The 12,841-nt window shown below is 43.5% G+C and overlaps 1 protein-coding gene across 7 annotated transcripts in view; it reads right to left on the reverse strand.

Moving 5' to 3' along the window:
* Nucleotides 1-211: 211 nt before the first annotated feature.
* The window catches only part of AATK (apoptosis associated tyrosine kinase), a 140,473-nt gene continuing 127,843 nt past the window's right edge, over nucleotides 212-12,841 (reverse strand). For all 7 annotated transcript variants that reach the window (XM_077253333.1, XM_077253334.1, XM_077253332.1 and 4 more), the window contains 5 exons: nucleotides 10,469-10,618; nucleotides 5,999-8,765; nucleotides 5,449-5,545; nucleotides 3,530-3,793; nucleotides 212-2,011 (listed from right to left, as the gene is read on the reverse strand). In XM_077253333.1, the coding sequence (XP_077109448.1) occupies nucleotides 1,983-2,011; nucleotides 3,530-3,793; nucleotides 5,449-5,545; nucleotides 5,999-8,765; nucleotides 10,469-10,618 (3,307 nt within the window). In that variant the 3' untranslated portion in view covers nucleotides 212-1,982. The remainder of the gene's footprint in view (nucleotides 2,012-3,529; nucleotides 3,794-5,448; nucleotides 5,546-5,998; nucleotides 8,766-10,468; nucleotides 10,619-12,841) is intronic.

Genomic DNA, 12,841 nt, shown 5'->3' on the forward strand with positions numbered 1-12,841 from the left:
TGTCTCCTATCTATCGACATTGTGGGCAGTAATCTTCCACTGGAGGGCGAAGTTGTAATGGGACCCCTGTTAATCAGCTGCTCGGCATTGTAAACAATGGGGGGCAACAGAGTAGTAGGAACTGAAGAAAAATACAGGATGTAGCCTGTCCTCTACGGATATTAGACAAGCTTTGTTTACATATCCAGCAGCAGACCAACATGGAGGACACTGCAGATCATGGACACAATATATTAGTAATGTATCTTTCTGATAGTTGTACATTCAACTTTATTAAAATCTTGACACCCTCTAAATACGCAAATCTATTATTTTTATTTTTTTGCAGTCCTCCATATTTCATAACGGCCTGTAAGAAAAGGTAGCCTTGTATGGGAAAGAGGCCACTACTACATGGCCAGTGACTATTTGAACTGGTGAGAAACAACAACCCCCAGCATGTGGCTGGCAGAGACTGTTAGGTATTGTAATTTCAACAGTAGCAGGTGCAAACATGTTCACTTTGCCTCCATGATTGGCATAATAATGTATTACACCACCACTGTGGCATTAGGCAGGTTGACCTGATAACAGGTCTGTCGACAAAAGACATGCAGTTATTGGTAGGTTAAAAATAAGTGGATGCATGAGAAATGGGGATGGAGTCACTCTGAGGTGGCCACCATTTTGTGGACCAAATCAATGAGGACATTGGGGTGGGGATACGTGAAGCTGTCTGCTGCCTTTAACGACCAATCACAGCACAGCTTTCATTTTTCATCATTCTCTTGATGGATAAAAGATGTGCTCTAATTGGTTGCCATGGGCAACAAAAACCGTTTCAATTTCAGTCTAGTCTCAAACCTTCCCCAATGTTTTCAGTTCACAAAATGGCCGCTGCCCCTCTATAGATAAAAGGAGCAAACGGCTGACGCCTCAGCTGAGGTTATTGTCTGTTCATGTTTGACGCGTAAAGTGCTGCGTTACATTATGTCGGAATCAAGATAACAAGTGAGGTCTTCTATGGGTGCACACAAATCATATGGAGGTCATTGTAAAAAATAAATCCTTTGTACACTGGCCCTTATACTCTCGCTTATACAATATACAGTATATAGATATGCATATATACACACACAAGATGGGGTGTGAGGTGGGCCCAGAGCATTTGCACAGGTCACCCCACAAACAGCAGGACAGATCGATCGTTCATTTGTAATCTGTTACAAAATATAAATATTTTCATCCACCTGTAGGTCCTATGGGTAGACCAGTGTGGTGCTCCCTCAGGAGGCATGGTGGCCTTTTTTTTTTATGGATCCAACAGGTTTCTTAACTGTTCCAGGATACATCCATATGGCTGTGGCTTGACAGTTCGGTCACTGGGTCATGCAATGTCCATTAATTTGCAGCGCAGTGTCATAAATATATAATTTTCTTCCCCACTGCCATACTGCGCTTTTAGAAACGTCCAACCTTTACACTGGCATTGGAGAATCCAATGTGATTTTAGCATCTTATTGGGTGAAAGAAGGGCATTAATTTTATGATATACAATTATATTTTTCATCTCATTGGTCAGTGAGTTAATGGTGGAAATCTATTCACAACTTAGTCTTTGTGACGTCGGCCATTTTGTACGTTTACTCAGCTGCCATACCAATGGTCAATTCCACAAAATGGCTGCCTTACCTGTGAGTGGGGTCATGGGGGACAGGTATTGGGATGCTATGTACACATAGTAGGTACACATACCCACATTCATCAGAAGATCGGCACACTTACGGACCATGCGGTCCTACAGACACGCCAGCACAAGTCTGAACCTTGAGTGCAAACCACAGTAATGTCCTCCCCCTTGCGTACACCATTCGCATCTGGGGATAAAAGGGTTCCTCGACAGCAGCAACCAAATAGACATTAAGACTTTCCTCCAGACAGCTCCATGGCGTGATGGGCTGTCCAGTCCTGAGTTTCGGACGCCTCCAATTAAAATCCGCACATTAGACTTGATCTCCGGTCTTTATTTTGTCTGAGTGGAAGCAGAAAGCATGGAGATTAGTAAAGAGCCTAATGTATGCTAAAAATATGGGAATAAAAAGGCTGTCATCCTAATGGGTCCAAAGCATCCCCATTCTAACAATGTAAGGATGGTTCACCAGCATTACACTGCCATAGGGGTGGCATGGAAGAACTGGTACAACTTTACTTGTAATAGAAGACACAATAGCGTGACTGAGTCTCTAATAACTCCTACACAGTTCTGGCATGCACTAAGACTCTTGTTTCTTCCTATCTCACGCCGAAATGGAACTCTTTCCTATCAGGTCCACTATCCGCACAGGTTTCTTCTTCTTCTTTGTCCCTCTCACAGTTACAGCTCATACTCTCGTCTTTTTCAAAGGCTTAGTTGTAGATGGTCACTTCTGAGTCTAGCGTTTTGTTTGTCATCTCTTTCAGGCAGTGGATACTCGCTACTCTCCTGGCAACCATACCTCACCATCTCTTTAGGAGTCAGTTTCTCTCTCGCCTTCACTCGCTTTTCAGTCTTCTTGCTTTCCTCCCTTTGACATTATAGTAGACCTCTATACTTTCCCAGGCATTTATCTTGCTATGGGGGAGGGCTTCTCCTTATGAGTGACTCACAAGTCTACTACCTAGGAAAACCATGGTGTTAACCTCCTCTCCATGACGAAACCTGAGGCAGCACACCGTACTGGCTAATGTGGAAGATGCAGAGATTCAACCTGCTGCTCATTCCCTCCTCGACTGCCCCTGAGCGAATCTGGACCTGAAATAATCAGAGGCCATATCTACCTTTCATACTCCTGTGTACAGTCACACTACATGTGGAAAAAAAAAAATTTAACCGCCTAAAACCCAGCTCGGCTAAGGCTTGGCTGCCCATTCTACTCACACTGAGACTGGCAAGAAGACAGGTGGCTAATACGCAAACAGATGCAATATTAGAGGGGCTAGAAATGTGTCAAAGGAGACCGGCTCTCAGAAGAGGATGAACATCTCAGTCCAGTTTTCAACCCTCTTACACCAACACCAATGTTGGTATGGCACTGTCATAGAATGCCATCTGTGCCTCCAATCAGTGACATTTCTGATCTGCTGCGATCACCTCTAAGTATGATTATTGTAAAGTGAAAGTGTCTAATAATAACAAAAGTTCTGCCACAAAGACCATTAAAATTCAGATAGCGGGGCTACTGAATACGCTAAAAATGAATTCCTCTATTGTACGCATTGACGCGATCATCACTTTCCCATTCATACATGACTGATGTGAAGCTAAATGTTTTTGTGGAACCTAAAACCACAAGCTGTGCCGCACCCAACCTCCGACAACAACTTCCTCATAGAGATGAGAAATAACCTCCGAACCTCACATATAATATAGTTAATACAAGCTGCACAGACAGGTCAGGAACCATTTATAGGGCAGTGAGACTGATGACAAGTCCAGCAATCTCTCCATTTGTAGGTTAGTGGTCTTTAAAAATAAGAAAAGGCACAAATAATAATTGCGGTTTGTCCTCACCTTCCAGTGATCCAACGGCATTATCGGCCACTTGTGTTATAGAGAATCGGGACACAGCAGTTGGAGAGACGCTGAATCTGGAAAACTGAACAGGCAGCTGCGGCTTCTGGATGGGCATGGGAGTGGGCACAGGAGTGGGTGCAGGTATGGGATCAGGGGTGCTGTCCACTTCAGTATTCAGCACGACCGGCGTTAGAGAGGTTATAAAGGAAGATTTCACAGGTTTAATGGGCAAGGCCTCGTCCCACTCAAACTCTCCACCGGCTGCCAAGGAACAGACAAAAGAGTTAGTCCATCCAACACTGGGTGACCGAAAAAGCATCTACATGAGAGCCAATACGGCTGACAATACGACTGTCAGACAGATACTTCCTGTCCTAGAAACTGAAGGAAGGGGAAGTGTGGATCACAACCAGACAATGAGAATGGGGTCGTTGTGCCTATGTGTGACCACTGTTCTCATAGATGGGGAATAGAGCGATCGTTATGTCTGTACAACCCCATTCACATTGCAGACAGAGGACCCCCATCCCCCATTCTCAGAATCGGTGGGGGTCTCAAAGGTCAGATCGTCACCAAACATTAGATTTCTCACTTATCCTGTGGACAGGTGTTGTTTGTGAGGAAAATCCCATTAATTACTGCACTGCATCAATACCCTAATGTACCGAATTTATAACTTTATAATTTCCTCCAGCAAGCACAGGTCTTGAAAATGCCACAAAATTTAAGCTATATTAGAAATTTTTCATTATGCAAGAATTAAGGTTTAAAGTGGACCTGTCGGGTTTCTTTTTTTTTTAACCTGGTGTAAATGCTGTTGTTCACCTGAATCCGGCGTTGCCTTTCTTTTGTTCCTGCGCCTTTCCTGAGATATGGCCCCCTTTTCCCTGTATGTCAATCCAGTCCATTCTAACTAAGGGGGTGTGGTTATCAAGAAGACTCCCTCAGAGAAGAGCTAAGAACCACGCCCAATTGGCTAAAAACACTAGATCGATATACAGGAAACAGAGAGGCACAGAAACAAAAGAAAAACAATGCAGGATTCAGGAGAACAGCATTTACTACAGATAAAAATTGCATATTTATTATTCGCACACGTTTTAGCTGTGCAGGCGTAGCGCCCCCCCGCACTTTTTCTCTCTGTGTGGGAATCTTCTTCATTCAAAGCTGCATTGATTTACTGGATTATCTCCTATGTGTCAGCTTAATGTCTATGTACGTCACAGACAGGAGTACCGAATAGGCTTAGAGACTGTAATCTCAAGCGCCGTAGTGGTTAATCCACGAGCGCACATATCCGAAAGGGAACATTTATATTAAAGGGTATGTCCATCTTTACAACAAATTTGTTTTTTCCACTGCTCCAATGCATGTAAAGTGAAAAACAGAGCCATTTTTCACATAGTCTCGCTTTGTTTCTGCAGCTTCTATGCCGACCTATGTGTTGCCAAAGAAACGGACTACAAGCATACTCTGGGCAGTCCAATCCTGCAATCATACACTCTCTTCTATCTGATATCTACCTTATACTACCATACACCTAATAGGTTAGCAAGAAGTAGGGGAAAGATAATAGGTCTATGACTACAGGATCAGGCTACTTGTTTGTAGCTTGTTTGGAGATGCACGGGTTTGCATTTCCGCTGTTGACACTAAATCGTAGTAGATTTTTATTCAAGACCTTATTGCCAAGCTGCATCATTTTTCTTTTTAGATGCATTGGGTGAAAATAAATAAAGGTGCTTTTAGGGTGACCAATCCTCAGAGACACTACATTACTTGTACTTGAAGGATGCTGTGACAACATGAACCCTAAATCTGGTACAAGCGTGATATCCAAGTCCCCCATATCCCTTCACTTGCCACTCCAGGAAGCTCCTTGCCCCTATTATTTTATTTATTTATTTACTTTTTACCTAGGAGGTGGTTTGTGGGCTCCTTAAAAGTCATCTCCTGCAGCACAGAGGGAAGTTCTGGGATTTCCTGATCCGGTAGCTCCAGTGTTGGGCTCTCCTGGAACCAAAGCAACACAACAGGTCTTAGGATCCTGTCTACACTGTGGAGGCCTTCCTATAAATTTTACCATCAACACTGACTCTGTCACATATCTACTGCAGCACTCATCAGGACGAAGGGCCACACATCACGGAAGGCCCATTATATAAGTCTTAACTGGAAATCCCATGTGGTCAACCACCCTCCCTCCACCATATTCGAAGATACTGGGAACTCTCAGTTGGCGCCAAAATAAAAGTCCAACATTGACACTTATGAGTTCAGTCTCATTGATGTATATGAAAATGATGTGCAACCACATCCTAATATTTCCACTGATATCTATGTTAAAAAAAAATTGAATGATTGTGAGGGTATGCTGGGGGTTGCAGTTTGCAACTACTGGAGAGTTGCAGTTTGGAGACCGCTGATCTACGAGAACATTTTATGTTACTTCTGAAAGTTATGTACCTGATCAAATAAATAGACTGTGACATCGTCAAAAAAAGAGACAGCCTTCTTCTTCCTGTCCAGTTCGGTCGTTTCAGCCTGTGGCAAGAAACCAGGTGGCACTTTCAGGAGGCTTCTGAGATGCCCACAGCTCCCATTATCTGTGATAACAATGGGCACGGTGGTGTGTTCTTCCTCACTTTCTTCGCTGTGCTCCTGGATATTATAGCATCGGAGTTCTTCATCTGACTCGTCGCTGTCATCGCTTTCTTCATCTTCATCATCTTCCTCTGTAGAGTCGCCAACTTTACCTTCCTTCCGGATCAGTGGAGGAGAAAGGCATTTGGGTAGATGGCAGGCTCCCAGTACTTCTCGATTGCCTGACTTGTCATCTGCCTGCAGACCCGTGGTCAGTGTGATGCTACCTGCTGCACCTGGTTTGACCATACAAGTTTTGGTCAGGCACAACTGAACAGGGGACAGTGTGAAGGTCCTGTGGGAGGGGGTTGGCTCGACAGATGAACTTATGTTGGGTTGCTTCTCAGTAGAGGAATCTAATCCCAAACCTTCATCCACTGACTCTTCCCTAACTATCAGAGGAGGCGCCAGCAATGAAACCTCTTTTGGAGAAGTAGAAGGTAGTGAAGAAACCGTTATCTCCGGAAGAGCTCCTTCCACCTTGGTCGTAGAAGGAAAATGATCAACATTTAAGTCCTCAACATTTTCTCCTAAATCTGAGACAGTGGTTTCTACATCCAGCTTTGTACACAGTAAGCTCTCGGAGGCTTCTTGCAGTTCTCTTTCATCTCCTTGGTCGCCCTCCTCCTCTTCTTCGCGATTAAAAGAGTCATAGTCTGAGAAATATGCAGAATCTCTGTAGGGATTCTTGGCATCTAGACCTTGTAAATCGCTGCTTACAGAGCGGGACATTGGCATATCTCCAGGTTCCAGGCTATGTTCCTGGGACTGACCGAGCTGGTAGTAAACTTCGCTTTCTCTGTTGTCTTGTGGTTCTTTCAATACGAACTCCGGAGACTCATAGTTTTCCGTGTCATAGCCACTGTCAAGTGCTTTGTGCTGTGCACATGGGGCATAGGTTGCAAGGCCAAATGCCTCACACGAGCTGGCAGTAGATGGCATGTCCAAAGAATCCAAAGAGTCCGGAGTGCCTACTTGTATCTGCAGGGACCTGAAGGATGGAGCCATGTCTCCTCTCTCGCTGGAGAGGTCTGTATACACCCCTGAAGTTAGCTCCATGGTATCCTCATCTTCACTGTCACTCTGCATCTGATAAAAGTCTTTATGGACGGACTTCTCCTCTGGGTCCTTTATCTCTTTATCTGGAGAAAGTGAGACCCCTTGAGATACAGCAATAGATACGTTGTCCTTTTCCGTGGTCTGAAGGTTGCATGAAGACTCTGAAACTTCACAATTTATTATCAAACCTACCCCAAGTGGATCCATTTCTTGACCTGAATCTACATCTGGACTATCTGAAGACTCTAGTGGATGGGGGATGTGATCGGGATGTGGTACAGTGGTTTTAACTTGTGTGGGGGAGCACTGTCCAGGAGGGACCTGAGTTTCTGAAAGTTCCTGTGTCATATGCTCTTCAGCTTTGTAAAAATCTTCCTGCAATCCTTCAGCTATGGACATGTTATTGTCTCCTTCTCCAGTCTCCATGGCCTGCCATGTTTCAGGTCCGTACGGAGGCAATGACTCGTTTTCCTGGGTGTCTTCAGAGCGGTGGTTACACCAGACACCAGGGCTGTGTGGTTGCGGTTCACTTGAGATATTATTGTTCGATGAAATGTTTGATGCCCAATGTGGGGAAAATGCGGGAAGCTGTGAAGTCCTTTCAGATATGTCCAAACCATCTTCAGCTTCAATTGTAACAGAATCGAACCTACAGATCTGCCCAATGTCCTCGCTTTCTGAAACATCTGACAGTGGTACTTCTTCTCCGTGGCATATAGGATTGAAAGATGGTGAGGGTCCAAGAGGGTCAACAAAACCCTCGCACCTGTCGTTCTCTACTACTGGGTGTTCTTCTGCCCCACAGGGAGAGCATGAATTTAGATTTTTGGCCTGATCTACCCAACAGGTCTCTTCAGTAGAGCTACCTACATGTATCAACAGGGGCTCCATCGAAAGGCTTATGGCAGGACTATGCTCAGACTGCTGCTCCTCTGCACTGAGTTCTTCTTTATCTTTTGGGCTATGCTGTTCATGCTGTGGGATGTCTTCTTGATGGACGTTGCCTAAATGTTCCTCAATACGGATGTAGTAGTCTCCTGCCACCGATGGACTACGGGCGCTCACAACTGGTACCAACTCAAGTGGCCGAGAGTCAGAAGTACAGTCCTTATTCTCATATCCAGATGGCGAAACACCCAGACTGATTCTGTCTCCAGTGCCTGTTGTGTAGTACATGTCCTGGTATTGTTGGCAACCAGGACTCAGTGGGTATTGGTCATGCCGTCCACGCTCCCACTTATACTCAAAGTTGAGCCCCTGACTTGTCTGAGTGACTGTTAACACATCATCTCCATCAGAGTGAAATCCATCAGAGGAGAAATGCTCCAGTAGCGGGTAGGAAGAGAGCTCCGATTCATGGTGAGCCCCGCTATCGGCTCCACCATTGGGTCTCATGGCGTTCCAGCGCTTTTCAAATTCTTCCTCCAGCTCGTCAGCACCCTTAACACTTAAGTAGGACAGAAGAAGGTGCACCTCCTCGACTGAGGGTCTTTGCTCTGGTTGCAGCCAGCAAAACTGCATCACCTCATACCTGGAAGAGAAAACAGACGTGAGTGAGTGCAACAACAAAAAAAATGGAAACATTCACCTTGTCAATAGGCTGTGCACTTACAAAATATGAATGTGACCGTACACATTAAAGAAGTCAACCTCTCCATAAACATGCATGCTCAGTTTGGTGATTGTGCATGCTTATTTCAATGGGAAAATGGAAATCAATCACTTATCTCCTATAGAAACAAAAGATTGAGCAAGCTGAAATCAAACATGCTCGATCCTTCTTTCCCCAACATCTGTCATCAGGGAAAGTTGGATGGTCCCTGTAAGCATCATTAGATCATTGGCCAACATCAGAATATGTAGGGAGAAGTCTCAGAAGTCCCCAATTTGAACATTTTCCATAGTTTATCAGCAGGAATAACAGCGGAACGGCACAACTTAGAGCTATATTATGTGATGATGAGGTTTTATTGAGTGATTGGGCGCATTTCTAACCTTTGCTACGTTTCTATGGCATGTGACCTGCCATGTGTAGGTTTCTCTGGTGACTTATTCATCCTGTGCACATGTTTTTCTGGTTGGAGAAAATCCCTGGTGACTCCTAGTTTCCAAGATGATACAATTGATGCCTCTATTCCCTTCCCTGTCGCGCGCTATGGAAATTGTACTCCTCCATTATTAGTTCCAAGCTTTGGCTCAACAGCGAACAGCCAAGAATGGCTGATGTGTTATAAAGCGATATATACCATACTGTTAGAGGGGTTCTCCACTGAACAATTTCTACTTTTTAGAAAAATATTTAGGCTATGAGCTGATCACAAATTTTAATGGTGCTGATACCCCCAGTGATCAGCTTTGGGGAAACCTTAATATAAGTATTCAATTTCCCTGCAGTGCCTCCACAGGGGAGACTGAGTATTACACACAACTCCATTCACTTTTCTCTGTAACATAGGACAAGTCCTTCAGAGATAGTTTCTCTTTATCCATGACAGATGACCCCCTCAGAACATACTTAAAGGGATTGTCTGATTCAAAGAAAACAATACTTCATAAGAGAAAGCAGATAGCAGCTACAAAGAGTGTCTCCCTCTCTGGAAGACCCTGTGATGGTGATCCAGGGCAATTAAAGTCTCAATGCATCATTTGCATTTCTTTAAGTCATGTTTCCTTTTTTTTTTTTTTTTTTTTTTAGGTCTTGTGATATTCATTGATAATTTGTACATCAAACTCTTCAAAGTGGCGCACGTGGTTCGTGAATTTTGAGCAAAATGATAAATGCTCTTTATTTGTGTGTTTAACTTGTTTTGCTACCTTTAAGCATAAAAAGCCGCTATTTCTGCTAAAATACATTTTGAGCTTAAAATATCTGGCAGGGACCCTAAACCCTTCCCACAATGAAAAAAATGGGGAAAAAAAGGCAAACACATATATTATAGACTTTAGAAAAGGAGCAAGTTAAAAGAAGACATAAATGAAAAACAATTGAACAAAAAAAAGTAGACAAAAAATACACAAAATTGAATAATTATAATTGCCTGCTTTCATCAGCTGATTGTTGGAAGTCCCTCGTGTTAATATAACCTGTCTTCAGGGAACACTTTTAATAAAAGGGATTGTCCAGAGAGGACAAACCCTTTTGGTTGGCGATGCAAGTGATATGGCCAGATAATGCAAATTCCTTGGTTGGTTCACATGCAAGAACATCATATATGTAACCCCATGATATCTTACCAGCGGTCCGAGAGGAGTTGCTTGATTTGGGGCTTGGGTAGTTTAAGCTGCTGTTCCTTGATAACATAGCAAAGGACTTGGCGGTCGGAGTAAGTGTCATACGGCTGACGTCCCAGCTCGAACAGCTCCCAAAGAGTGACGCCCAGGGACCTTTGTGAGAAAGAAGAAGCCTTATAAACCACCGAATGACACAGATCACAAGCACTGGCACAGTCATAATGGTATAATCTTTTATCTGTTCTGCACAATGGAGCAGATAGGGTATAATTTCTTAAGGGGTTGTCTAGTAAAAATAAGTAGTAACCTATCTGCAGGGTGTCCGACCCTTGGGACAAATACCGATTGGCAAAATGGGGAATTTTTATCCCCGTTTTGCCCCAACCGTTGCTCAGTTTGGAATGAATGAGGCAATGGCTGACTATGCTCACTGCCGTCCCCCCCTTCTACCGACTGGTGCAGACCTGCAGTTGAACCTGATGAATCCACCTATTCTATGGATAGGTCATAATTAGTGATGAGCGAATATACTCGTTACTCGAGATTTCCCGAGCACGCTCGGGTGACCTCTGAGTCTTTTTTAGTGCTCGGAGATTTAGTTTTCCTCACCTCAGCTGAATGATTTTCATCTGTTAGCCAGCATAAGTACATGTGGGGGTTGCCTGGTTGCTAGGGAATCCCCACATGTAATCAAGCTGGCTAAGAGATGTAAATCATTCAGCTGAGGTGAGGAAAACTAAATCTCCGAGCACTACAAAATACTCTTAGGTCACCCGAGCGTGCTGGGGAAATCTCGAGTACCGAGTATATTCGCTCATCACTAGTCATGATTTGTTTTCAAAGGACAAGCGCTTTAGGGTGAGGTGAGATTCAATTGTGAAAAAACATACAAGCTGCATGGGGTTTATTCCAGATGCCTCCATTAGCATTTCATAACCACCATGTACAATGAAGCAGATGCAGTAGACGTTAGTGTATCCTTTGTTAAGGTAGAGTTTAATATGGGGGGGAAAGGGACACAACCTGCATGTGGCTAATTCCGGATGCTGCCATTTGCATATGATAAGCACTATATATTGTAAATCAGGTGGAGTAGATTTTAGTGTAAAATCACCGGAGCTGCATGTGGTTTATTCCTGATGCGCCCGCCTCCATTTGCATAGCAGGGATGACATAATTAAGGGCTTTCTTTTTTCCCTCACTGGCGCGCTCAGACGGTAAACACGACACTGTGCTCCATTGTTTTAACTTGTTCAGTTATTTGGTGAACTTTGGCTCACTCAGTCTGTAACTTATAATTACCAGCGTACAATGAGTCCCACCCCACCCAGCCTTCACTAGAAGGCAACCTGTGCCTTACTATATGATATCTAAGCATCTCGGTCTATTCATAATAAACCACACATCCCTCTGGGCTGTAAAAAGCTGCTGAGAGAATACGGCCATATTGGGTGGCGTGCACTATAATCTTTCAGCATTGGAGGCACCTACAATCAGAGCGCTATGTATATGAAGTGTATTTAAGCCCTCTGTAGGGTTGGGGTACCTGCGATTCCCCTTTTCAATATCACAGATAAATATATGACCCGTTTAACCATTTGTAGCTTTCAGTCACTTTTCTTTGTCTTGAGCTATTCGTTGAAGTTTTTGCACCAAATTCTTTAAAATGATGCACAAGGTTCATTAATTTTGCCCATATTCAAATATGATCTTTCTTTTTTGCTTTTAACCTTTTTTTTGGTGACCTTTTTGGCATAAAAGTTTGCATGTTCTGCTAAAATATGAATAAAAAGTCCAGACGCAAATAAAATCACTCCGGGGTAGACTTGAGCATATCTGAGCAAAAATCAGCCAAAACATAACCTCAAACCCTACTCGGCTTGGCGAGCATTGAAAGAAAAAGTGAACACATAAAATAGACACAAATTTAAAAAAAATTTAAAATAAAGACCAAATGAAAAACAGGTGAAAAAAAACAAAAACTAGACTAAAAGAAAAGATGCAAATGCAATAATGAATGGGGCCCATGGACTTTTAGAGATGTTTGGAACTCCAAATATTAGGCACCAGCAGAATACAGAGACATACTGGCTATCCTACTCCTGGGACAAGGCTTGGAATTTGGGCCAAATTACAGGGAGGTCAAAAGGGCAACTATCAAACACTGGCAGAACCTTCCACCAATTTTCTTTATTTAGCCACTGGATGGCACAGTTATTATGAATTTGACCCTATTTGGGTCAAAAAGACAAGGAAATGGTATCGCACATGTTCTCCTTTTATTTCTCTTAGGCCCCTATGTAATATCTGTACGAGATCCCCCAATATTATAATACTGATGTCCTCATATAAGCCCGAGGGATCTTTGGGCCTTGG

Source organism: Ranitomeya variabilis, chromosome 4 (genome assembly GCF_051348905.1).
Source record: "Ranitomeya variabilis isolate aRanVar5 chromosome 4, aRanVar5.hap1, whole genome shotgun sequence".
Taxonomy (NCBI): domain Eukaryota; kingdom Metazoa; phylum Chordata; class Amphibia; order Anura; family Dendrobatidae; genus Ranitomeya; species Ranitomeya variabilis.